Source organism: Ahaetulla prasina, chromosome 1, assembly GCF_028640845.1.
Source record: "Ahaetulla prasina isolate Xishuangbanna chromosome 1, ASM2864084v1, whole genome shotgun sequence".
In the NCBI taxonomy this organism is placed as follows: domain Eukaryota; kingdom Metazoa; phylum Chordata; class Lepidosauria; order Squamata; family Colubridae; genus Ahaetulla; species Ahaetulla prasina.
In genome coordinates, this window is record NC_080539.1 from 133,041,236 (window position 1) to 133,066,049 (window position 24,814).

General features: G+C 38.6%; 1 protein-coding gene and 1 long non-coding RNA gene across 2 annotated transcripts in view; both read left to right on the forward strand.

The window, feature by feature from the left end:
* The window catches only part of COL12A1 (collagen type XII alpha 1 chain), a 145,971-nt gene extending 138,849 nt beyond the window's left edge, over positions 1–7,122 (forward strand). The window contains exons 60-64 of the mRNA XM_058176236.1: positions 28–94; positions 1,574–1,762; positions 2,023–2,091; positions 2,896–3,066; positions 6,023–7,122. Coding sequence (XP_058032219.1) covers positions 28–94; positions 1,574–1,762; positions 2,023–2,091; positions 2,896–3,066; positions 6,023–6,204 — 678 coding nt within the window. The 3' untranslated portion in view covers positions 6,205–7,122. The remainder of the gene's footprint in view (positions 1–27; positions 95–1,573; positions 1,763–2,022; positions 2,092–2,895; positions 3,067–6,022) is intronic.
* A 6,806-nt stretch (positions 7,123–13,928) lies between these two features.
* Positions 13,929–24,534, forward strand: LOC131194796 (uncharacterized). The gene is made up of 3 exons (XR_009154309.1): positions 13,929–14,599; positions 21,488–21,589; positions 22,593–24,534. It is a non-coding gene; the product is annotated as an uncharacterized LOC131194796 (long non-coding RNA).
* The last annotated feature ends 280 nt before the right edge of the window (positions 24,535–24,814 follow it).

Below are 24,814 nucleotides of genomic sequence, written 5' to 3' on the forward strand. Positions count from 1 at the left end.
AAACCAACAGTCATTTTTCTTTCTAAGGGAGAAATGGCTTCCCAGGGTATGATGCGAGCTGTGGCTAGACAAGTCTGCGAACAAATGATCAATAGTAAGTGGTTCTTCTATCACATACAACAATAGCCATATACCAAGTTGTCAGGCCCTAACACACTGTGGATTTTAAACATGCGCCAAGTAGCCATGTGATCTATAACAACTTCCCCTCTAAAGCAGGAGTGTCAAACTCAAGGCCCACGGGCTGGATCTGGCTCGCAGGATGCTTAGATCTGGCCCATGGGGCCGCCTTGGAAACAGTGAAGGACCGGCTCACTGTGCCGCATGAGGCCCTCCCGAGCTCTGTTTTCACTGGCAGAGGGTTGCAGGAGGCTGTCACAGCTGAAAATGGAGCTCATAAGGGCCTGTTTTCACTAGCAGAGAGTTCGAGCCAGTACAAGCACCCCTGACATGAGTGATGTTGAGCTGGCCACGCCCACCCTGGCCATGCCCACTCCCTGAGGTCAAACAAAACCCTGATGCATCCGTCAATGAAATTGAGTTTGACGCCTCTGCTCTAAAGGGTTGTTTTCTTTATGGGAAATTTGAGGACAGTTGCATGCTAGTTCACAATCCATATAGGAAGTGGAAGACACAGAACAAAGTACTTTCAGTTGCTTATCAATGGCACCTTCCTTAACTCAGTAGTCCGAGCTAAAAGTCAAGGATGGTATTGCTAGGAATAATTCTTTTAACATTGAGATTTATACTTGTTAGTTAACATTATGTTTTGTTTTGGGCCTTTGAAACAGTGTTGACTCCTGGCAATAGCCTGGAAATATTTTTGCAGTATTCTGGGCAAGATTTTTCAGAAGTGATTTGTCATTGCCTTCTTCTTAGGGCCGAGAGAAGAGACTGACCCAAAGTTACCCAGCTGGCTTTGTGCCTAAGGCAGGACTAGAACTGGAGAATCTATTAGTTAAAAAACAACAATCAACTAACGTTTTTTATTGCTTAGTATCTCATTGTGAAATTCTTACGGAATCTTAGGGTTTTGTGGAATACCATTGCAAAACCCTGTGCTAACTTACAAAAATTTACATGTTCTATTTTTAATGTCCTGTTTAATGATGCATTTCTTCTTTTTTCCCACTTTTCAAGTAACCATCCTAACTGTTTATTATTCACTGGTCATAATCCAGGAGACATTCATGCTGACAGCACATCTGGATTATGTCAGACAGTTACACGTACTTGGACACTCACTACCCTATATTTAAATTTATATATTTCCACCGGTGGATAGGAACTGTAGAGGAGAAGTAAAATATTTATCGGAGAACTCAATACATAATCACAAATACCTGGAGTGTTAGTGCAGCATGATCCATTCCTGATTGAATTGGAGAAAGGAACCGATATAAGACTTTGCATAAATTTATTGAATAGTTCTTTCCTTTTAAAATGGTAAATTGTACTGGTTTTGACTTTGCCATCAGCTGGTGGGTACATAGGTTTTTTTTAAATCACTCTAAAAGGATGCTTCATTATTCACTCTCTTAAACTATTTCTTTTTTTTTTTCCTCCCCAAAAGGCCAAATGACCCGATTTAACCAGATGCTGAATCAAATTCCAAACGATTACCAGTCAAATCGCAACCAGCCTGGACCTCCAGGGCCACCAGGTCCCCCTGGACCTCCTGGGACCGCAGGAGAACCTGGAAGTGGAGGCAGGCCAGGATTTCCGGGCTCACCTGGCATGCAAGGATCCCCTGGCGAGCGAGGTGGGTTGTCCTTAGAGGCATGGGGACGTTCCCCTTGCAGAGGAAGGGGGTCTTAACTGATCTTTCAGGGTTTAGAACAGTAATGGGACTATCAGCAAAACAATGACCATACGTGATATGCCAGACCATGAAAACAGTTTACATTCCTCAAAGTGGCATTGACTAAGCATCCAGAGTAAAAGCAAGCGCTTGATGTGAGAAATTGAAGCCAGCATTTCTGTGACACAGCTTGAATATATTTTCTTTTTGGTGTGCTTTAGGACTTCCTGGAGAGAAAGGTGAAAGAGGAATTGGAATACAAGGACCACGAGGTTTGCCAGGTTCACCAGGTGGGTTATAATAGTGATATATATACTCTTAGGAACAACGATGTGTACTATCACATGTTTGAAACTTTTATTCAGCCTGATGTTGTTCATCCTCCTTAACTCCACACATCAGTTGAAAATACTAAGTAAATGTTTGAGAAATTGCATAGTAGCAGTTGGCTTTTATTTGTAATACTTCCTTCCCTCCCCACCATCCTCTCTTTCCATATACAGAGTTACAGGGCTCTCTCATAGATCATGGTGCTGTCATGGTGGCTAGTTTTGCTATTAATATAGTTCGGTTATTTACTTAGATTTTGGCAGGTTTAGTCAGATTCTGTCCCATTGCTTCTGTCTTCAATTTACTGTTGAATGTTCATGACAAACTTCATAATAAGCTCACAACAATTTCTACCTTCATTTTACAAAAACTTCACATTTTTTAAAATCATGAATATAAATTGTTCCAAAGAAAACATTATCTCATATAATCTAAAGCTATGGGGGAGTAGCAAAATTAAAGTAATCTTATGCTTTAATTGAAATGTAACATAGAAGTTGCTTCCCTCTGTAATCCACCAAGCTCAGTCGGGCCAAAACAATTTTCTATGACTAAAGAGCTTAAAATCAGGGAAACAACCAATGATGAGTTAAGTTTTGCGTTTCCTGTGGTTGTTTCATTAACACCATATGTAGAAACCAAATGGAAACTTTCCTTAAATGTATGCTTGAGTGTAATCCATTTTTTAATTTTGCCAACCTCTTTACTAAACTTCCTCGCATTGAATTTATTGATACAATACTTCCTTTTCATTCTACAATTAGGTCCACAAGGAGAATCCAGAATTGGCCCACCAGGTTCTACAGGTTCCCGAGGTCCACCTGGGCCACCTGGCCGACCTGGTAATGGTGGTATCAGAGGGCCTCCTGGCTCCCCTGGATACTGTGATTCATCCCTGTGTGCTAGCATTGCTTACAATGGTCAAGGATACCCAGGTAGGCTATTGAGAATTTAAATATCATTGAATACTTTAATAAAAGCTTGTTTGGTGTGAATAATTTTATGCAGTGAAAAGTTGTAATAAAAGTAGAATTAATTAGAAATTAAAAGTGAACTATAACTCAACTGCTGAACAATGTAAGCTTTCCAATTCAATCAGATTTAGGAATATTTGTTGTGATTATCATAACTGGTGTCTTTCATGTTTATAGAATTTCTTCTGTTTTTGAAGAAGCTTTGTTCCAGTTTGAAGTATCAGTTTTACTTTAAAGAAAAAGTTGCTTATATATTTCAAACTAATTTATTTTTAATATTTAAAGTGATAGGATAAGGCACAATGCTCTTAGGATATAATTGACCATTTTTCCTTCTTCTTCCTGTTTTCCTTCTCCATCAAACTACTCCTGTACTTCTGAACAAGGTTGACCATTCGTCTAAAGTATAAAGAACAGAGTTTGCCATTTCTGCGTTCATCTTTCTGATTCGTGATGGGATTATCTATACAAAATTAGTACCTGAAATCTAATTTTCCATTTCAAATGTCATTTTGTGATACAGTGCAGACAACTAGGCAAGGGAGGGCATGGGAAGTCATTATTTGCACTGTATCAAATTCAATGGAATCTATTATATTGGTCTATTATACAAATTTCTTTTGAGAAGGGCAGTTTAAGGCAACGAATGGTCCAAGGAACTTAAATGCTGGATATCTGTGACCACAGGACACCAAATCTCTAAACTGGGAAGAGTCATAACCAGTGACCGTGCCATATATTTAAGGCCTCTTCAAGAAAAGATTCCAGGCCCTTAATATTGATCACCAATTTGTTGTGTGCACTGTAGCACCTTATACATGATATTGCTGTTGTTAACGTTGTTTGCATGTATACGTGAATATATATAGATATATATATATATGTACACACACATTCATAGTATTGATGGATAGATCAAATTCAATAAAATAAGCCATAATGCAAAATTTGCACACTATCAACAATTGAATGAGAAATAAATGGAAAATAATACTGAAGTGCTACTCTTTAAAAACAACAACAATCTGGCATATATATATATATATAGATAGATAGATTTAACTCTCATGGATGTAATGAATGAAAAACAGTTTTGCACACAGCTGTTCAACCCTGAAAACTAAATCTTTGACCTATTTCAGGTTCCGGCTAACAAATTTTCTATGCCGCCAGTGCTGCTTACAGTTTGAATTTCCATGAAAATCCTGTTTCTGAGATGTTTGTGCACGTGCTAACTTGGACCTGAATCTGTATGGTTATTTCATTATAGATAATGGTTACATAAATAGTGTTGGCCTCATAAGAGGGGAGATGCTCTTTTTTTAAAAGAATGTACTTACTAACAAGCATTTGCGATTGCAATAAAGGGCAATGGCATTTGATAAAGCAAGGAATGTAAACTCAACCTCCCTTCCAATTACTGTCCAATTATATCAAAGCCAAGTTACTATGGTAGAATGGCAGTGGAAGCTTATAAACATATTAATGGACATAACACCATAATGCATTTACCTTGGTGAAACAAAAAGTGACTGTAAATAATGAACTAATTGTGGCTTGTAAATGATTTGTATGGAATCATGTCCACTAAACCTAGTTAACATTACATCCTGCTTTTGCATTCAAACCTCCTGCTGCTGCTTTTTAATTTGTGCCAGCATTATCTCTTCGAAACTCTCAAAGTCTTTCTCTCTATTCTTTGTTATTCTTGTCTTCGTCTTACCTTGTCCAGAACTTGAGGGTTTTTTTTGTATATGTAATCTTACAAGTGCTGAAAATATAATTAATTTCGATTTTGATTTTCCTGAAATCTTTGGTGTTCCTCTAGCACTAGCTCTGGTTCAGTCAGATATGAGTCACATTTGTCAGAAAATAGTAGTTACTGAATATTGTCAATGGTGACAACTTGGTATAAATTTTTGCTGCCCCCCCCCAAACTATTTTGAATAAAACAATGCTGCATACATGAAGTTTTCCCTTTTGACCAAAGCGTTTATTTTAATAATTGGCTTTCACTTAAGTGAAACTCCTAAATATCACTTAAATATACACTAAGCCTACTAAATTTAATTGTGTCCCAGTGAAATAAATGGAGTAAATTACAACTAATTGTGACTAACATAAATCTCAACTGTTTTCACTGGAAATTATCCAAGGCTTGACTTTAGGAAGTTTGTAATTTTAATACTTACTTTAAAAAAGATGCCCTGGACCTCAAAATTATTTTATTTTGAGCATTGTATTCCTTAAACTTGAATACAGAAAAACCAAAATTTTTTCTGTTTTAAAAAAATTTTCCTCTCCCAAATTGAAATTATTTTTGAGTAGTTATTATGTGTGCATTGTACAAAATCAGTGTTAGGGCCTAAACTGCAAAGTAGGACTTATTTGCTTGCTTGGCATTAAGTCTCTTTGCTCCCTAAGAGACTTAATTTTTGCACAGAACTTCAGTTTTCAATATTTTAGATGTGGATGTTGCTATTTCTGTTTAAATTTTACTTAGGGTAATTTGCAATACAGAAAGTTTTTGAAAGGGTGCAGAAAAATTTCTTCAAATGACAAAACATGGTGGTTCCCCTGACCAACCTGTTTTTGCTGGACACACATAAGAAGCTCCAGCATTCATGTCAAAGGCAAGGGCAATGCCTCAGTCACAACTCCCCTTGTTGAGACCAATATCTGTAGTAGAATTTGAACATAAATTATTGATTTTAGGATAATTTGCTAGTGGGTTTTTTTTTCTAAACAAAAGCCATGAGAATTGACTAAAAGAAAAAAGACAAGCCATCCCAGATTTACTGAAACAAAACAATAACCTAATAGCCTGCTTTTAAACTAAGAAAAAGAAAATCCCCTCTTGATTCAAAGACATGTGATAATAACTTTAATGTTCCATTGGACAACTATTTTCAACCAGAGTCCTATGTACCTGACAGTGGACCATATCAGCCTGACAGTGAGGCCTACATAGTACCAGTGGAGCCTGAAAGAAGAGCTGAGGACTATGAGGACTATGGATCTGATATGCACTCACCTGGGTTCCCCGAACACATGCGCTGGAAACGTTCCTTATCAAGAAAAGCAAAAACAAAACCATAAATGTCTTATTTTCTCACTTCTCTCTCTCTCTCCCCCCACCTCCCCTCTCCCTTTGGGTATTTGTTTTTGTTGTTGCCATTCTCTCATATGTAGATATGCTATTCCACCTACCGTGTTTCCAAGCAGAAGTACAACTTAATCTTCTGAGAATATCTGGCGTATGTGGGAATAGCAATAGATGTTGCTACACATTTCATTCTCTCTCTCTCTTGGAATGCCTGTAATATACCTATGCTTCAGGTGGCTGCGTTAAACCTTAACAAGTGCATCAAAGTGATTGCAAGGCTACGGTTCTTTTAATAAATTAAAACTAAAACAACCATAAAAATCCCACCTTCTTCACAGCTACTACAAGTAATCTAGAGGCTGTATAGCTCAGCAACGAAAGGGCTTGGCCTTATAATTTTCTTCTTTGTCAAATCACTTGCTCGGTAATTCAGTCACTGTTACCAATCTATAACATCTAATAAAAGAAGAAATTTGTCTTTCCGCATAAGCAATTTCTTCTACTTTTGCATATAACTTGCAGGGCATATACAGCTTTTATGCGTCTCTTTTAACAACCACAAACCTTTAAATGATATAGCTGGCATCCTTGTATCAACTGGATACAATTTTAAAAGAAGTAATGGCTTAATTTTCCTTGTTTTAGAGACCTTAACATTTATGCCAAATTGCAGTCAATCCTGCAGAGATGGAATTGCATGTTTGTGTTGTATATTTAGTTATGATCCCCCTTCTCTCCAGAATATAATGTTTCATAGTTATCAGAAAAAAAGCAGTTGGAAATTGTTTGCAAGACTATGGATATAGAATTGCTGCTTTTATATTTTAACTGCAAATTGTGAATTTCACTGCCTTATATTATTTATTTCTGAAACAAAAGAGGCATTTTTCAATAAAACTACTGAAAATCTATACCGAGTCTGAGTATTATTGCCGGAAAACTTCCAGATTTCCAAGGCTTTATTGTCATAGAAAATTAATCACCTGAAACATTGAACTGTATTTATCTCTGCGTGTGTGAGTGTACACATCTACACACACCCACACAAACACATACAGTGTGACAAGAGTATATTGCAGTTTAAAATGCTGAACAATGAGCACTTTATTTTCAGCAACATTTCCATGCTCTGAAGGTTTAGTTTATGACGGGTGAAATCCAGCAGGTTCTGACAGGTTCTGGACAACTGGTAATGGAAATTTTGAGTAGTTCGGAGAACCGGCAAATACCACCTCTGGCTGGCCCCAGAATGGGGTGGGAATGGAGATTTTGCAATATCCTTCCCCTGGAGTACAGTGGGAATGGAGATTTCCCCTGCCACGCCCACCAAGCCACACCATGCCCACAGATCCAGTAGTAAAAAAAAAATTGGATATCACCACTGGTTTATGACCTTGTTGTATAGAAGCTTCCATAGCAAAATGAACAGCAATTCGCAAACTTAGAACTCCATGTACATTTTTCAAATGACCTGTAATCTCATTGGCTCAATGTCTGGTAGAGTTTCCAGGTTTTTTCAGACTGTGCCCTTTAAAAAAGGGGGAAAGAACAAAACTGGCAATAAAGGTGGAATTACAGTATAAAGTGGCTCAGAGAAAGAAAGATTTAAGTATTTTGTCTTCAGAATATGGGCTGACTTTTACTGAGTAGTTAAACCATTGGCCCACGTAGCTCGGTATTATCAGTGTTAACTGGGGACTGGCTTGCCAAAGTTTCAGGTTTGTTTATTTTCCTAGACTTATATGGTGGTCCAGCCATTGCCCATCGTGTAAACCCTGCTATTATGTGATTGATACCTACACAGTCAATTTCCACCAAAGATCTGGAAACATGCCAAGGTTTTTTTCCTACCAAAACTGATTGAACATTTTTCCATCAAAAGCCCTTTCTGACCTCATTCACACATTTTTTCATTGTGTTGTGCAGTTGTTATACTTGTTGTCCCTCTTAGGAAAAACAACTCCAGGATTTGGGTTTGGCTAGTCTACAGAAAAAAAGAATTAGGGGTGACATGATAGCAGTATTCCAGTATTTGAGGTGCTGCCACAAAAGAAGAGGGGTCAAATTATTCTCCAAAGCTCCAGAGGGCAGGACAAGAAACAATGGTTGGAACCTAATGAAAGAAAGAAGTAACTGGAATTAAGGAGAAACTTCCTAACAGTGAGGACAATTAACCAGTGGAACAGCTTGCCTCCAGAAATTGGTGCTCCATCACTGGATGTTTTTAAGAAGAGTCTAGACCAGGGGTGTCAAACTTGTATCGTCATCACGGTAGTTTGACATTTTCCCCCTTTGCTAAACCAGGCGTGGGCGTAGCCAGCATGTGACGCATCCGGCCCATGGGCCGTGAGTTTGACACCCCTGGTCTAGACAGTCACTTATCTGAAATGGTATACAGTAAGTTCTCCTGCTTGAGCAGGGGGCTGGACTAGAAGACCTCCAAGGTCCCTTCCAGCTCACTCCTATTACTTGCGTACCTGCAACAGCTGCTACTGATTATGGAGCCAAACTGGTAACCAACATCCCATCTTTTTACCCAAAATAAGAAGCAAAAAGACTTAACATTTCTAATACTAGAAACAAAGTCGGCCATTTATTTTTATTTATCAAATTTCAAAGCATACTAAGTTCTGCTGAAGCCGATGAAGGATTCTCAGACCTAAAGCATTATCTATACTACTGTGCAAGAGACTAGTAAAGATATAAAATGATCTAGTTGCATTAATGTACCTTTTCTGTGGGAAGGAACCAGAATGGAGCCAAAGAGAGAGATCCACTGTACCAGGGAGCCCACCTCTATCTGCACACACAGGCACACCCACACCCCAGGATTTCTGATGAAGTGTCTTGGCAACAGAACATTTAGATAGAATGAAGCTTCCTTTACAGTTAGTTGCTTTAGGCAGCAAATGTAGCCCCATTTTGTAAAGAAAATAATCCCAGGAAAACAGCAATTCAATGTTTTTACACTAGATAGTGGAGAGGTCTGAAAGTGCTTCTGATTTTTTTCTCCCAAAAGGCCTAGTGATTAATTATCAGTCTACTACAAAAATTCAGTTTACTTCATGACAAAAGTGACAACACTTCAAGCAAAACTCCACCTGACTGAAGGCAACACAACTTTTTTTCTCTCCACATATTAGAAATACAGTTGTTGAGATATGTAAGATAGTCTAATACCAAAGTTTAATTTACACTGTGACCCGCAGTTAGAGAAGTACATTTCCTCAAACATTTCAGCTCAGTTCTCTTCACAATTTCAGTTCTAAGAAATTTGTCCTTTAAAATGTGAAAAAGCAAATAGATTTTGGGTGCAAATCCATACAACAATGCAAAAGATACTCTTGTCAATGAAAGAATTGTTTTTTATGGGGTTTATGAACTAGAAAAAAAATTACAGGAAATTAATACTATATATGATAACTGCAGCAAGATTGTTGGATGCACAACAATGGAAGACTAATGAAATACCCACTGAGAAGATTGGACTATAAAATTAATGGAGCTTGCAGATGTGCCAAAACTGACCTTTCAGATAATAAAGATATTTGAAAGACTGGAAGCTTTATATGGGCTTTTTGTTCAAGAAAGAAAAGACTGAATTGGGTTTGGGGGCTATAAAGGGTTAAAAAGGAAGGGAAAGTAAGGGGGGCAGAAAAAGGGAGGGGAACATGTAAGATGGCAACTACTCACTAGAAGGGCAGAAGTCTTCCTTCCTTCCTTCCTTCCTTCCTTCCTTCCTTCCTTCCTTCCTTCCTTCCTTCCAAACCTTGTTTTGGAGGATGGGTGGTGGGGCATTCCTAAAATGACCTGTATCTTTCCTAGGATTGCATGGCTGCCCTCAGCAGCTGCAATGAAATCCTGGCAAGAAATAATTAGTGGAAGTAGCACCAATTGACTCACTGATTTTAAACCTGACTTTCTGATGACCTTTGGGACCTTTGTTATAATGCTCTTCTTTCATAAAAAGAAAAAAATAACTCTGGAATAGTTTTTCTTTTTTGCTAAGTTTCAAAGGAATTAAAATTATATTGCCAAATACAATAATTTTTAGTGGCAGTAATAAAAACTTTTATATGTGCAAGAAACAATTATGAAGGAATAGAACTGAATTACTTTCATTACACAGAAGATTTCGCTAGAATTGTGGGATCAAGGATACCTGCCTTCTCCAAATGCTGTTGAACTTCAAGTCTTTGCAATGAAGACCTTCAAAATGAAAAGTTGATGTATTTCAAATGATTTTTTTTTAAAAAGTCTATTTTCAAACTTATTGTGAGCTTCCCATCTGAAAAAGCTGCTACTGAATTTGGGTAATTGCAGTTGGAGTGGTTTCTGGATTTCACCAAAAAGTGGGAGAAACCACAGCCCTGGAATCTCATAGTGCCTGTTGTAGGCCAGGAAACCATTTTGGAGCATGCATGAAAACTGCCAGTTCTATAGCCTACTTTACAAGCAACATTCTATAAATCAGTATTATAACAGGGCAGCAAAGTTATGTTTAACTTGTAGAAATTAGCTATTTAAAAAATGCAGTATTGATTGACAGTAGCCCATGACCAAGGAGGTAAGATTCCTATAGAGCATGGGTCCCCAAACTTGGCAACTTTAAGACTTGTGGACTTCAACTCCCAGAATTCTCCAGCCAGCATTACTGGCTGAGGAATTCCGATAGTTGACCCATATGCCTTAAAGTTGCCAACTTTGGAGACCTGTGCTAAAGAGGCTCGTTCATCAGGTTTAGCATCAGGGGAAAAAAAGTTAAGATTCAAGAATCTTGGAAACTAGGTAAGCATACCTGTCTTAATGTATTATTAAATACATTAAGCAAGGTCCCTGTGGGTTGTCAAGTTTTCTTTCTCACAACCTCCCTAACGGATCAACCAATGTCTCGCTTATGAAATGTGGCTGAAATGTCCCTCCGCTTCTCATATAGCAATAGCACTTGGACTTATATACCATTTCATAGCGCTTTACAATCCTCTCTAAGTGGTTTACAGAGTCAGCATTTTGCCCCCAACAATCTGGGTCCTCATTTTACCCACCTCGGAAGGATGGAAGGCTGAGTCAACCTTGAGCCTGGTGAGATTCGATCTGCCTAAATGCTGGCAGCTGATGATCAGCAGACATAGCCTGCAGTACTGCACTCTAACCACTGTGCCACCATGGCTCAGGTTGGGACTTTTCTCCTTATCATAATGCCATGTTTTATTTTCCAGACTCCAAGAATTCACATAACAACTCTTTCCAATATGTTTAGGAGCAAAAATTTCTTCAAAGGGAGGGAGGTGTAAAATGATTGGAAAACTTCAATTATAATGATGCCTCCAAACTATATTTACAATAACCATGTTTGAAGTTTCTTCAGCTTTTGCCTCTAGGGCTTGTATTCTGGAAGCTATCCTTGTTCTCAGGTGCCTACTGATCTCTTCTTTCTCTCTGGTCCAAAGAATTTTTCAACATATTATGATAAGGAGAAAAGTCCCAACCTGTTTGCTGCCCATCTGTTCATGGAATACATTATTATATTGTCAGGTGCTCACCCCGTCTTACCTCTGCAAAAGGCAATGCCAGAGGTATGGCATACAAGGGAGAGAATGTGATAGAATAATGTTCTAGAAAATTACATCAAAGCTAAACAAGAGGATCATCTCCTGCATTTCTTGCCAAAGATCATTAGATAACTTCAGATACTTGTAAGAGCCTGCAGGTCTCATCCAAATAATGATTCACAAGAGGGAAGAAGAATGGGTCTGTACTGAATTTTCCCAGGATAGATGAAATCCATTATCCAATCCATTATCCAAAGCTTGGATAATGAAGCTGGATGCTGTAAAAGTGCTAGAAAGTTTCTTTCTGCTTCTGCAAGAGAAGAGAGATATTGGTTTGTTTCTCATTTTTTCATTGCAGCACGGTTGTGATGCAGTTTGATGGATTACTACCCCCCAATAAACATATATCAGAGAAAATCTGCAAAAACACCCTTTATTCAGAAAAACAATGCACAAAGTTACATTAGGTTAGGAAAAAATGTAGGAATTTGATATATTAGGCAGGGTTTCTAACACAACGTGGACTAGGAGAAAGGTAGATTTAATTACTTAGATATTCAAACAAACTCAAAGGAGTATTGAAATCGGATGAACAAACTTATATGTGGAAAAATAAACCAAGATGAATTGAATGGGCAGATTCACTCAGCCCTTAGATCTACCACTACTTGGGCTTCTGGGTTTCCTCTTTTTCAGAAAATAAAGTTAGTGTATGTGAAGACTATTGGCAAGAGAGAGGTGATGAGGTGTAGCTGTCTCCATATCAAGGCAATCAGAGTTGAGTCCAGTCCAATTTAAGTAGTTTTCTATAGGCACTAAGCATGCTAATAACAAAAGATCTTGTTATCAAGAATTCATTCGTGAGCTGTCACATATATAAGTTCTTCATTTTCAGGTAGATAAGATAAATCATCAAGATAGATAGATAGATGATAGATAGATAGATAGATAGATAGATAGATAGATAGATAGATAGATAATTGATAGATAGATTCCTAGTGTTTGATCTATGCTGAGAAAATAATGCAGTGATCAGTAGTCCAATAATACAATTGTATGGTATTTAAATAGTTACTGTCTACCATATAGCCTTCCCCAAATGGGAACCATTTTAAGTATGCAGAACTATGATTTCCACAGTCATAAGCCAGACTGGATGGCTTTAACCACTGTGAAAGTTTAATTAAAATTATTAAATGATAGTTTAATAATTAAAAATTATTGTTTTAATCTTGTACAGATTATTGCATTTTATTGTATTGCCCAGAGTCACTGCTGTGAGATGGATGGCTATATGAATCAAATAAATACATCAAAGTAATAAATACCTTCTTGTATCAATTCAGGCAACTGTCATAAAATTGGGCAATCGTTTATAAAACAGACATGCAAATACTGTGTCAGAGACATATCTGTCAGCACATGTGTGTCAATGGGGATTGCATTTTTTTTTGTTCCTTAGAATGTATGTAGGTGGTTTTAATTATCGGAAATGAGTAATCAGGAGTAAAAAACAAAAATTTCAGGCTTGGATATTTGCTTCTGATTGCTGCTGTTGGAACTTTATCTCCTCAAATGGATCGCCCTGTCATTTACTAAGCAATTGTGCAAGAAATAGACAGTTGTATGGTAGAAGATCCTTAACTTTAACAATTAATATAAAACGTCTTCTGCTTCACAGTGATGACTCAGCAGATATGACTTGATTTAACTTAATTACAGTTTTAGATTAAAATCCATACATAAAATTCATTTTATAAAAAACTGATATGCAGTAAAACTTGAACAAACAAATCCATTAATCTTTCCCTACCAGGCTACCATAATGGAACCAACTCTTGATGCTGAAAGACAAAGTTTTGTAGCTGCCTACATCACCTTCAGATTTCCATCTGCTAGAAAATAAACCTAAAATACCTTCAAATAACTAGCCATTTTGTTAATAATTATTTTAAAATGTTGTTATTCGCCTTTTACTCCAGTGCCAGCTTGTTCCAGTTCTCCTGTCAAAACACATTTGATTGTGTTTCATATCTCTTTTTCCAGAAGCATAATTTGCATAAGTGAGCTCCAAACAATACAGATTTTTCAAACAGCTTGATCCAATTCATCCTTGGCACACTGTATTCGTAACCCTAATTTCTCTTTTCATTTGTATATAACCCTTCTTTCTTAATGAAAAAAGAATGCAGCATTTCCCACTCCCGAAAAACCAGCTGGAATGAATCATTTATTGCAAAGTGGGGGGGGGAGCTTAATCCTTATTTTCCTAGGAGGTGTTGTGACCGAGGCACAAGTAGCTATTACCAGACACAATCAGTCCTAAACAAACATATTTTATTAGTCCACATTAAGTCCAAAACAAAGGCCTTCATAAAAAGTCCTTCGGCCTTATCACAAACCTTTGTCTTCTTTGGCAAGAACCCCATGAATTTCATAAACAGGAGACAAGAAACAGGAAAGCAATGTTGCTTTCCTACAAAGCACCCAAGAGCTGTTGCTGCTCTTTTAAGCCTTATGGGAGGGGTCAATCATCTCCTGGCCTTACTCCCGAGTCATCCTTTTTGCTTTAGCTGCTCTTGCCTTCTGGCAGCTCTTTGCATGTGTGCACTAGGAACAGGCTCCTCCTGATCCTCTGCCTCTCTGCTGTCCACCTCTGGAGGCTCCGGGGTCTGTGCATCACTCCCAGATGGCTGTGGCCCCATCTCTACCTCCGACGCAGAGCCCTCGTCTGGGCTTTCCCCTGATTCCAGGACTGACCCATTGTCCTCCCCAGCCTCTTCACTGTCTGACTCCACTGCCAGCTTTGCAGGCTGCTGATGGACCACAACAGGAGGTAAGATTCAGGGTATCAGAATAGACTGTCAATGTCCGGTTGCTCTCTACTGATAAAGAAAAGCATTGCAGTTTCTTTTTGTTCTTATTGTAAAATTGTGTATTGCAATCTGCCCACTCCACCTCCTGCTCCAAATAATAGTACAAAATTTAACTTCTATGATCATTGTACTTATTTGGGTAGGTTCACTGCCCAAAGGACGCGATGGCTCAGGGGCTAGGACGTTGAGCTTGTTGATCAAAAGATTGGCAGCTCAGTGGTTCAAATCCCTAGTGCTGCCGTGTAACAGGGTGAGCTCCTGTTACTTGTCCCAGCTTCTGCCATCCTAGCAGTTTTGAAAGCACCTAAAAATGCAAGTAGAAAAAATAGGGACAACATTTGGTGGGAAGGTAACAGTGTTCCATGTGCCTTTGGTGTTGAGTCATGCCGGCCACATGACCACGGAGACTCTTCGGACAGTGCTGGCTCTTCGGCTTTGAAACGGAGATGAGCACCGCCCCCTAGAGTCGGCAACGACTAGCACGTATGTTACCAGTTACCTTTACTGCCCAAAGCCACAAACCAATAAATGTTCATATTATCTACTTTCCAATGCTATGCTGTTCCACCTGGAATCATAGTTTTTCCCTATTTCATCACACCATCATCTACATAGTTGATTTTGTCAGTGTGCAAAGTTATAGGAATACCAGCATGTTGTGTTTCATGTCCATCTGTTATGATGAATGCATACAACCTGTGCTGCCTATTTGCATTTTCCTTTATGTGCTACTTCATTGAGAAAGCAAAAGCGACTGCCTGCAAAGGCTTCAGAATTGGGGCTGAAAGACGAAAACTGAAGTAATATGGTCCGTCCCATAATTGAGTAGACCAGGTTGCCCTGACAGGCTGGTCCCACCAGAAAAAACACTTACTGGTAATCTCTCCTCTGGTATAACCGACAAAAGCGAGGAGAGCCCATGGCTTAGAGGTTAATACATATACCTAATATGTAAGTAGCTGGGGTTTGAATCCCAGAAAGGTATGGCTAGCTGATGAGAGCTCAATAGCTTGATACTAGTCTCCCTTTATTTCTTTATCAGTAAAACATAAATTTAACACAAAAAGTTCATCGCGAAAGCGACTGCCTGTGAATCTCTCCTGGATTGGGGCTGAAAGGAGAAAATGGAAAGTAAGCTCCATCCCATAATTGAGTAGACCAGATTGCCCTGATAGACCAGTCCCACCGGAAAAAATACTTCATTGAGAACTTTAAAGTTGATTCTGCAATGAGTCTGCATTTCAGAGTTAGCCTGAGAGAGATCTTTAGTATTCACTTCCATAACGGTTTATGATAACTGCAGCTTCTCCACTCCCAATTTTAATTAGGTTTCATATTTTATAATTGTTGACCATCACTAGTATAACTATAGCATTAAAGGTGGTTGCTCTACTTTTGCTGTTTCCTATCTGTCAAAGGATTGCATGTCATATCTATGGGGGGAGGGAAGCACAATGATTTAATGTATTGATTAAATTATAAGTGTGGTTGCCTTTGATGTACAGCAATCACTGGGATTCTTTCACAAAGGCTTTTTTAGTTTTTATATTAAATATCTATGACTCTTTATCACCCAAGTCATTAAAATAATCTAGAATCTATGGTCTGAATTTGAAGACACTTTTTTAATGGATTAAAACAAAATCTTCAAACTCATACAGTTTCCTTTTGTCCTGTGAGAGTGAGTGGGATAAATACTAGATATACAAGAAAATGATGGGATTTCAGGACATCCTCTGAGAATCATATTGTATTTATGAATATATGTGTTTAGCAGCCCCAGGCTCATCTTCTGATTTTCTGCTGTGTGACTTAATTCTTTTATCAGACTCATTTGATTTCCAGCCAATCATGAGGCAATGGAAAAGAGGATATAGGCCAACTCTTTATGGGATATAATTCAATTTCTTGTACATTTTTCAATATCTCATCATTTTCTTCATTTGCTGGCATGGAGAAAGGTGGCCAGGGCATCTCTTAAAACACATATGTATGCAATTTCTCCTCTTCATCCTGGCAATCCCTTGAGGAAATCCAAAAATCAGTCACCCTATCAAATGAAACCTTTCAGATGACAGTCTGTTCCATAGCATTATTTAATTTTCAGGTCTTGGATCCAAACTAGTTTAGAGTTTTATTAACAATAAATTGGATTCCAATAAATCTGTGGTATATTTCCAGGCAGTTCCTATGTACCTTCCATGGCAAGGAAATTACATTGATATTGCCCTGTGAAGAAAAGAAATTACCGTATATACTCGAGTATAAGCCGAGTTTTTCAGCACGTTTTTTGTGCTGAAAAACGTCCCCTCGGCTTATACTCGGGTCTATACGGCTTATACTCTAGGTTTTTTTTTTTTTAAGCCCCTCGGCTTATACTCGAGTATATACGGCTTATACTCGAGTTTTTTTTTCTTCTTTTTTTCACATTTTACTGACGGAAGCCCTGCGGTGCAGTGAGAGGGCGGGCGGGGAGCCGCCAGCCTTCTCAGCTGAGGGAGGAGGCTTTCAACCGTAGGTGCCTCATTTCCCACCCTCGGCTTATACTCGAGTCCCCAGTTTACCCCAGTTTTTGGGGTAAAATTGGGGACCTCGGCTTATACTCGGATCGGCTTATATTCGAGTATATACGGTACATCATTATTGTCCTTTGTTTTCTGGTAATCTAAAATGAAGCATGCAGTTTTGCTAGGCTCCATCAAAGCAGCCAAATGACGAATGAAGAAGTTCCTTGTGTGGCCTTGGACATGCCTTTGAAATCTTATTTACTCTTATGTCATAATTATTTGTCACTCACAAAAAGCACAGTTATCAGTGGGTGACTTAGGGAAAGCTGGTTTCACAGAAACAGTAAACAATGTTATTTTATTACAGATGGTCCTCAGTCAACAGCATTCCAGCCATTGCAGTGCTCCCACGATCACATGATTATAATGTAGCAACTGCTTTGGATTTCAATGGTCACAATGTCATGTGGACATGTGATCACGATTTGCATGCAACCTTCCCCACTGACATCCCATAAGCAAAGTCAGTGGGGAAGCTGGTAGGAAGTTGGAAATCACAGTTATATGGAGTCCTTGTTTAATCACCTGCAGTGATTCACTTAAAAACAGTGGGACTGTTTGGGACTGCTGGAACTGCAGTTGCTATGAAGCACAGTCACAGAACATTTTGCTTTATGATGCATTGTTTAGTGACCGAAATTCTGTTCCCAATTGTCCCAAGGATAGCTTAACCATTGTTAACCAAGAACTACTTGTAAAACCTCTGGCCATATTTCCTCATCTTCCTCATTGTCATCCAACTGACATTATGGCCCTGAAATGACAAGCCATCTCAAACCTTCATCCATGGAAGGCAGACTGACATCTATCACTCTGTATACTCCTCCTTCCTGGATAAATCCATCTGCAGCCTGGCAATGAATGGAGAGACTGTTGAATGCAGAAGGGAGAACTGTACAAGAACACAAATCCCAACTAATGTCTTGAATCCAGCCTAACATCCAGTTATCTGCAGAACAAGGTCTGGTCCCTCCAGAACGTTCCAAACAATTGCCGCTCTACTTCCCTTGCCATGGATACCCAAGAGGGAACCCACAAGCGAACCATTCCCACTCTCCCTGTCCAGGTCTGGTGTAAACCAATTTTGCTGTCCTATCCACAGTCAGATCAAAGATGAGAAGAGATTTGAGCCGTCCTTGGTGCTCTCTGAACAATTCCTCTTAGACCCTGCTGTCACTACAGTCCTTGAGGGAGATAAAAAACACTCCAGGAGAAGGCAAAAGAGTTACATAATCTGAAGAGAAACCAGAGCACATTCATCAATTCCAATTCCAAGTAATAAAGTCAAATGTTTTAGTGCTACATTATTAAAAAGTCCAAATGACTCAAATGTGCTACAATCCCCTGAAATGTTCTCATACTTTCATTAATCATGAATAAAGGTACTGGCAGCCTATTCCTTTTATCACACAATAAAAATTATTTTTAGAAAAATACTATTTTCCACAAAATTTGGAATATGTAAGAAACTGCTATTTCCTTTTTTAAAAATTGAAATATCTTATTCTAGCAGTTATTATTTATTGCTTGTTTCTTCATCATGTGGTGCTGTTAATTTACAAGGGCTCTTGCTTATAAGTTTTGTGGAAATTGCATTGGATGGCAGACTGTTTTATAAAAGTTGTTTTCATGATATACTTTTTAATATATTTTAATAATATATTAAGATATAGATGGATGGATGGATGGATGGATGGATGGATGGATAGATAGATAGATAGATAGATAGATAGATAGATAGACAGACAGACAGACAGACAGACAGACAGACAGACAGACAGACAGACAGACAGAGATAATTAGATAGAATGTAGAGTTAACTTGAATGAACTGGTAAGTAGACATAACATGGTTTTTTCCCGTAGTTATCAAAATAACTGTGGGAATCAGTGTGGAACAGTTGTTAAAAACCCACACTGGGGAGTCTTCCTGGGTAAAAGTTAGTTCTCACACAGTCAATAACAAATAAACTTGATAACTGAACATTTCAGAACAAATGACAGAGATAAACTGGTTCTCTCATGTAAAAGAGATGGGCTGGGTAGTCTTTTACACAGGGCAGGAATGAGGAAGAGGCATAGAAGTATTTGAATATTTATATACAATATAAGTGGGGCTTGCTTTTCAAACACAGCAGTGCAAGAATTCTTTGACTATGGATTCTTAACTTTCTTTGGTAAAGATATATCATAAGTACTTGGTTTAGTTTCTCAGTTTAAATTGACCTTGTATGCAGGTCAGAACTAATACTGTGTAAGTATGTTCTTAGTGCTTTTTTCAAAAGAGATCAAAACTCATGTAGATAAGGATTAAGATAAGATTTGACAACACAGCCATGGAAAGCAGTACACAAATCAGAGGGGAAAGGGCATGCAAGTAATAACCTAAAATAACTGATAGGATCCCCCCACCCCCAACAATCAGCAGCCATTTTATCAATGAAACGTTTATTTATTTATTTGTCACAACATTATATATAAGAATAAGCATGAAATAACTATACAATATATAAATATATATTGTATCCAATTTCATATAGTTATTACATACATGATTATAATACTGTGAAGTTTTGAATGACCTCAGGGACAGCTTAACCTGACTGCATGTTGCTTGGTATAAACTTTGTGTAATGGTCCATAGTTACAAAGTTCATAAAACTAAGCTTGATGCCGTTAAAATATATTTAGCTCCTCTGCTATCATTATTCTCCTTTGGAACCAAATAAAAATTATGTGGGCACTTTTCCGCTGAACATAAGAAATTCTAGAGTATTAGGACATGGAAATTATAGCATTTTTGTGGGGTTGTTACCACTGTGCATGTCACATAAGATAGCAGAATGTATATATTCTGCTGTCTTATGTGATATATACTGTACAATGGTATGTGTGCAGAAATTATATGGATAATTCAGCACGAAGCTGAAGCCTGAAAATGACGAATGAGACTTCGTCGAAACGTTGCCAAGACATTTCCAATTTTACACGGGAGAAAACCCGAACAACCAAAGACCTACATACAAACACCCGTGAAAACCTCAGAAAACAAATATATATATATATATATATATATATATATGTATATGTATATGTATATGTATATGTATATGTATATGTATATGTATATGTATATGTATATGTATATATATATATATATATATATATATATATATATATATATATATATATATATATATATATATATATATATATATATTTGTTTTCTGAGGTTTTCACTCCTTTTAACTGCTAGTGGGGTTTGAACTGATTGGGTGGGAGCTTGGCTGTGCTCTGATTGGATGGGGGGGTTTTCTGTGCTCTGATTGGCTGGGTGTGTGTATTATTCTTGGCTGTGCTCTGATTGGATGGGGGGTTTTCTGTGCTCTGATTGGCTGGGGGTGTGTATTATTTAACAACAGAATAATCAGAGAAGCCATTGAGATAGAAAAACGCCCACACAGCATGAACAAACGAGATGACACCTCCCGCCTACCAGCCATTTGGAAACCCGCCCTTATTGACAAACGAGTCCCTAACACGAGGAATGACACCAGACCCACACTCACAAGGTCCACACAGGATGTCACCACCGCACATCCACCCAGAAAGCAGACCCAAACCCACACTGATCATGAAGCACGACCAAGGACCAGAAGCCAGACCGCAGCTGCAACATTAGCCATTTCAAACCCCTCCAATCCATTCATGCAGCAGACTGACACCCACTATGAAGATGTAGCACGACCACAAAGCCAAACAACAGCTATGCAGCTCACCAGCTCAAATCCCCCTGCAGCACAGACTAGACTGAGCACAACCAAGCCCCCACCAACACAGGACACACCCCAGCCAATCAGAGCACAGAAAACCCCCCATCCAATCAGAGCACAGCCAAGCTCCCACCCAATCAGTTCAAACCCCCACTAGCAGTTAAAAGGAAGAAACAGCTGCGATCACACATTGCTCCCAGAAGCACGAAGCTGAAGCCTGAAGATGACGAATGAGACTTCGTCGAAACGTCGCCAAGACACTTCCAATTTTACACGGGAGAAAACCCGAACAACCAAAGACCTATATATATATATATATATATATATATTCTTCATTTCTTGCATTAAATTTGACTTGAGAGAACCAGTTTATCTCTGTCATTTGTTCTGAAATGTTCAGTTATCAAGTTGATATATCCCCATGATGTCATGTCATTTTAAGTTTTATGATGTTGCCTTATTAAGACAATAGAATATCTAACCCAATAGTATTGGCATTTAATTTGCAGAGGCTGCTCAGGATTGCCGGCTTGACTCTTTTCTAGCTTCACCTGAAGATGCTTATCTGCCCAAATTTGAAGCAAGACAATTGTACATTACCAAAGAAGAAGGTAAGGGTTTTCAATAAAAAGGATCTCTAAAGGCTAATCTCTAGCAAGTGTTCAGTTCTACAGTCTGCCATTTTTGCAAGTAGCTGTTAGCAAACCATTTGGAGAAAACTATGAAGGAAGGAAATACCAATACTTAATGCTTTCTTCCAATTGTCTCTTAGTTCCCATCCTGTACTCTTTGCCTCACTTGGGAGACAGTCAGCGGTGGGTTTCACATTATGTTACTAGTGATTTGCCCCACATGCATGCTCCCTTTGTGTGCGTGCATGCCTGGTTCACGAACGTGCCTGCCTGGTTCACGAACGTGCCTGCCTGGTTCACGAACGTGCCTGCTTCCACAGATGCGCCCGACCTTCCATGCATGCGCCTGACCTCAAAAATGTGCCTAAATAGGATGGCATAGAGCTGGGGGCAGATGGGAGGGCCCACCCCACCCCACCCCCACCCCCACCCCACCCCCACCCACGATTTCTGCTACTGGTTCAGGTGAGCTGGTCTGAACCCGCTGAATACCATCTCTGGAGACAGTGACTTTCTCTGACTCCCAAGAAGAGACATGAGGGAAAATAATTTGAGGACTTTGTCTGCCGACTATCATGTTTAAGCCCACAAACATCAGCTGACTCAATCAAAAGAAAAAAGAATTAAGGCTGCAAAATGTGAAGCCCACAAGATTTATGATCAAAGATTAGCCCTCAACATTATTGATGAGTATTGAAGTCAAGAAGTTATTCTTTATTTAGACTGTGAGATTGTTTTCAGCTGTTGTAGGAATGTGCAGAGTCATTGTTCCCTAGCATTGCTGCAGATGATAGAAGAATTTCCATCTCTATGTAGAATCCCAATTTTAAAAACTTCCAAAGGTCCAATACCGGTACATAAATTTAGTTAGAGACTGAACTGCTGTAAGCAAGTATTGATGTCATGTATATTGTCCATGTTTGGAGGAATGCGTATGAAAAATACGTCTGAACAAATGGCACATTTGTTTTGTTTTTTCCAGGAAATATCCATAATGAGGAAAGAAGAATAAATCCATAATGAGGAAAGAAGAATAAACAAATCTCTCTCAGCAACAGAAAGCCAGAAATTCCATCTAGAACAATCTACCAGATCCCGTGTAATTTAGATAGGCCTCAAGATTTCCATTAAGCTTTGTAGTTCCACAGATTTGGAAAAGCATAAAGCCACAACATTTGTAGCTTGATCGACCCTCACATTGCTTTTTTGTATTTGTGATCCAGATTGCCATATGGCCATCAGCAGCTGGCCTGGTTAGCCTATGTTCCTCCTTAAAAGAAGACCTGCCAAGGATAGGATACCAGAAGATGCAGACTTTGCTACTGAGATGAAATGACAGCAGCTTCAGCCAACTTTCAGCCCACACTCTTTCCAAAATAAATTTATTTACAGTTCTTTTTTTCTTTTCAGGATTTTGTTCATTTCATTTCCTCAGCTTTGAAAAGAAGTAGACACCTTGACAGCTATCAGATGAACACATACCCAAAATGCATCATTTGCCTCTCTACACCTTTCCTTCCTTCCCTCTTTCCTTGGCAAACAAAGTGAAGATGCAGGCACATCTTCAAGAAGAGAGAAATTGGACACCCAGAAAAGTTCAGGCCACCATTTATTATTTTTGCCACAAATCTGGCAACATTTTCCTGGGAACATTTCATTTCAAGTGCTCTGGGGTTTCCAGCTTTATGCACACTTATTCTCCAAACGCCCATTTTTATCCATGTGGTGTTTAAAAATAATTATTCTAAATACATCTAGAGACCCTGAAGAACTTCCAGATATTATGGTGCTCTAGAAAGAAGAAAACACAGATATCCAATTTCCCGAATCCTTTAAGCTTCAGAACAGTTGAATATGTGTACAGACCCAATCTTGGGTCACTTGACTCCCTCAAGTTATGCTTATTTCTTGGTAACACTTTCGCACATCTTCGTAACTTTTTGGCAACACACCTGAACAGCCTTCTTTGGGGATGTCTTTTTAACTTCTCTGTTTAACGTACAGTTTTGGGATTTTCCTTTGGGTCTCATGTCAAAGTACTAACTATAGCTAACCTTTCATTCTGTTGTGGTCAGCCAAGAATAGTAATTACTGACAGGATGGAAAAGTAGCTTCTTGACTAGCTTCATGGAAATATCAGCTGTGACAATGATTATCTTGTGATTTCTTATAATTAGAAAAGAACCACTTTCTTCTATCAGTAAGTTCTTGTGTTTATATGCGCCTTTTGTGCATCTGTGTACCAACATAGCTAATTAATAGGAAAAATGCTTTCATCATGTATTTTGTTCCCATTTCCAGTCCTAAACATTACCTAGAATGGTAGGATGGATGTTATAGGTGATAATTATGTGAAGTTGGTCAGGGGGGGCACTTTCTATGAATACTGTTTTCCATCTCATTTCTTATGGTTGTCATGGAAATAATCATAGAAGCGGTCACCATGCCACTTATTCCACCCACTAATCATCACTGTATTATTGGAATCCATCCAGTTACAGTCATTAACTGTAGTTATCGGTTGCTCTTAGCAGAGCTGGAATTTCTGCAGAAACTCAAAATGAAGTTCAGCAGCTATGGCTAGCATTTCTAGATCATCCATTGTTTATGCTGCAAATTCTATGTCATTTAGCTGTTTTATCCTACAGTATTCTTAAAGGTATCTGGTATGCAGAAATATATGATTGAATTTCAAATCAGCTCATTGTCATGGTGTAGAGCAGGGGTGTCAAACTTGTGTCACCATGGCATCATCACGTGATGTATCGGTACTTCCCCACCCTTTGCTAAACCAGGCATGGGCATGGCCAGCGTGTGACGCATCCAGCTTGCGGGCTACAAGTTTGACAGCCCTGGTGGTGAATCTGGGCGAGGGGTTGGACTAGCTGACCTATGAGGTCCCTTTCTAACTCTGTTATTCTGTTATTCTGTTACAAGTGCCCAGCCCTAATAGAGAATGGGGTTATTAAAAATATTTTTAAAAAATATGCCTCTCTGATCATCACATACTCTACCACAACTCCCTGTTCCCCCAGATATCTTTAAAATAAGGATCACTAAATCACCTTGACCTCTTGACATGGCATTGAATCTTCAGGTCTCACATAAATCTTTGTAAGCCTTATGGAAACCATATACTCATTTCTGTGGAATGCAAAATTCATTTATTCATTGCACTTTCATTTCATTGCAACTTGGCAACTG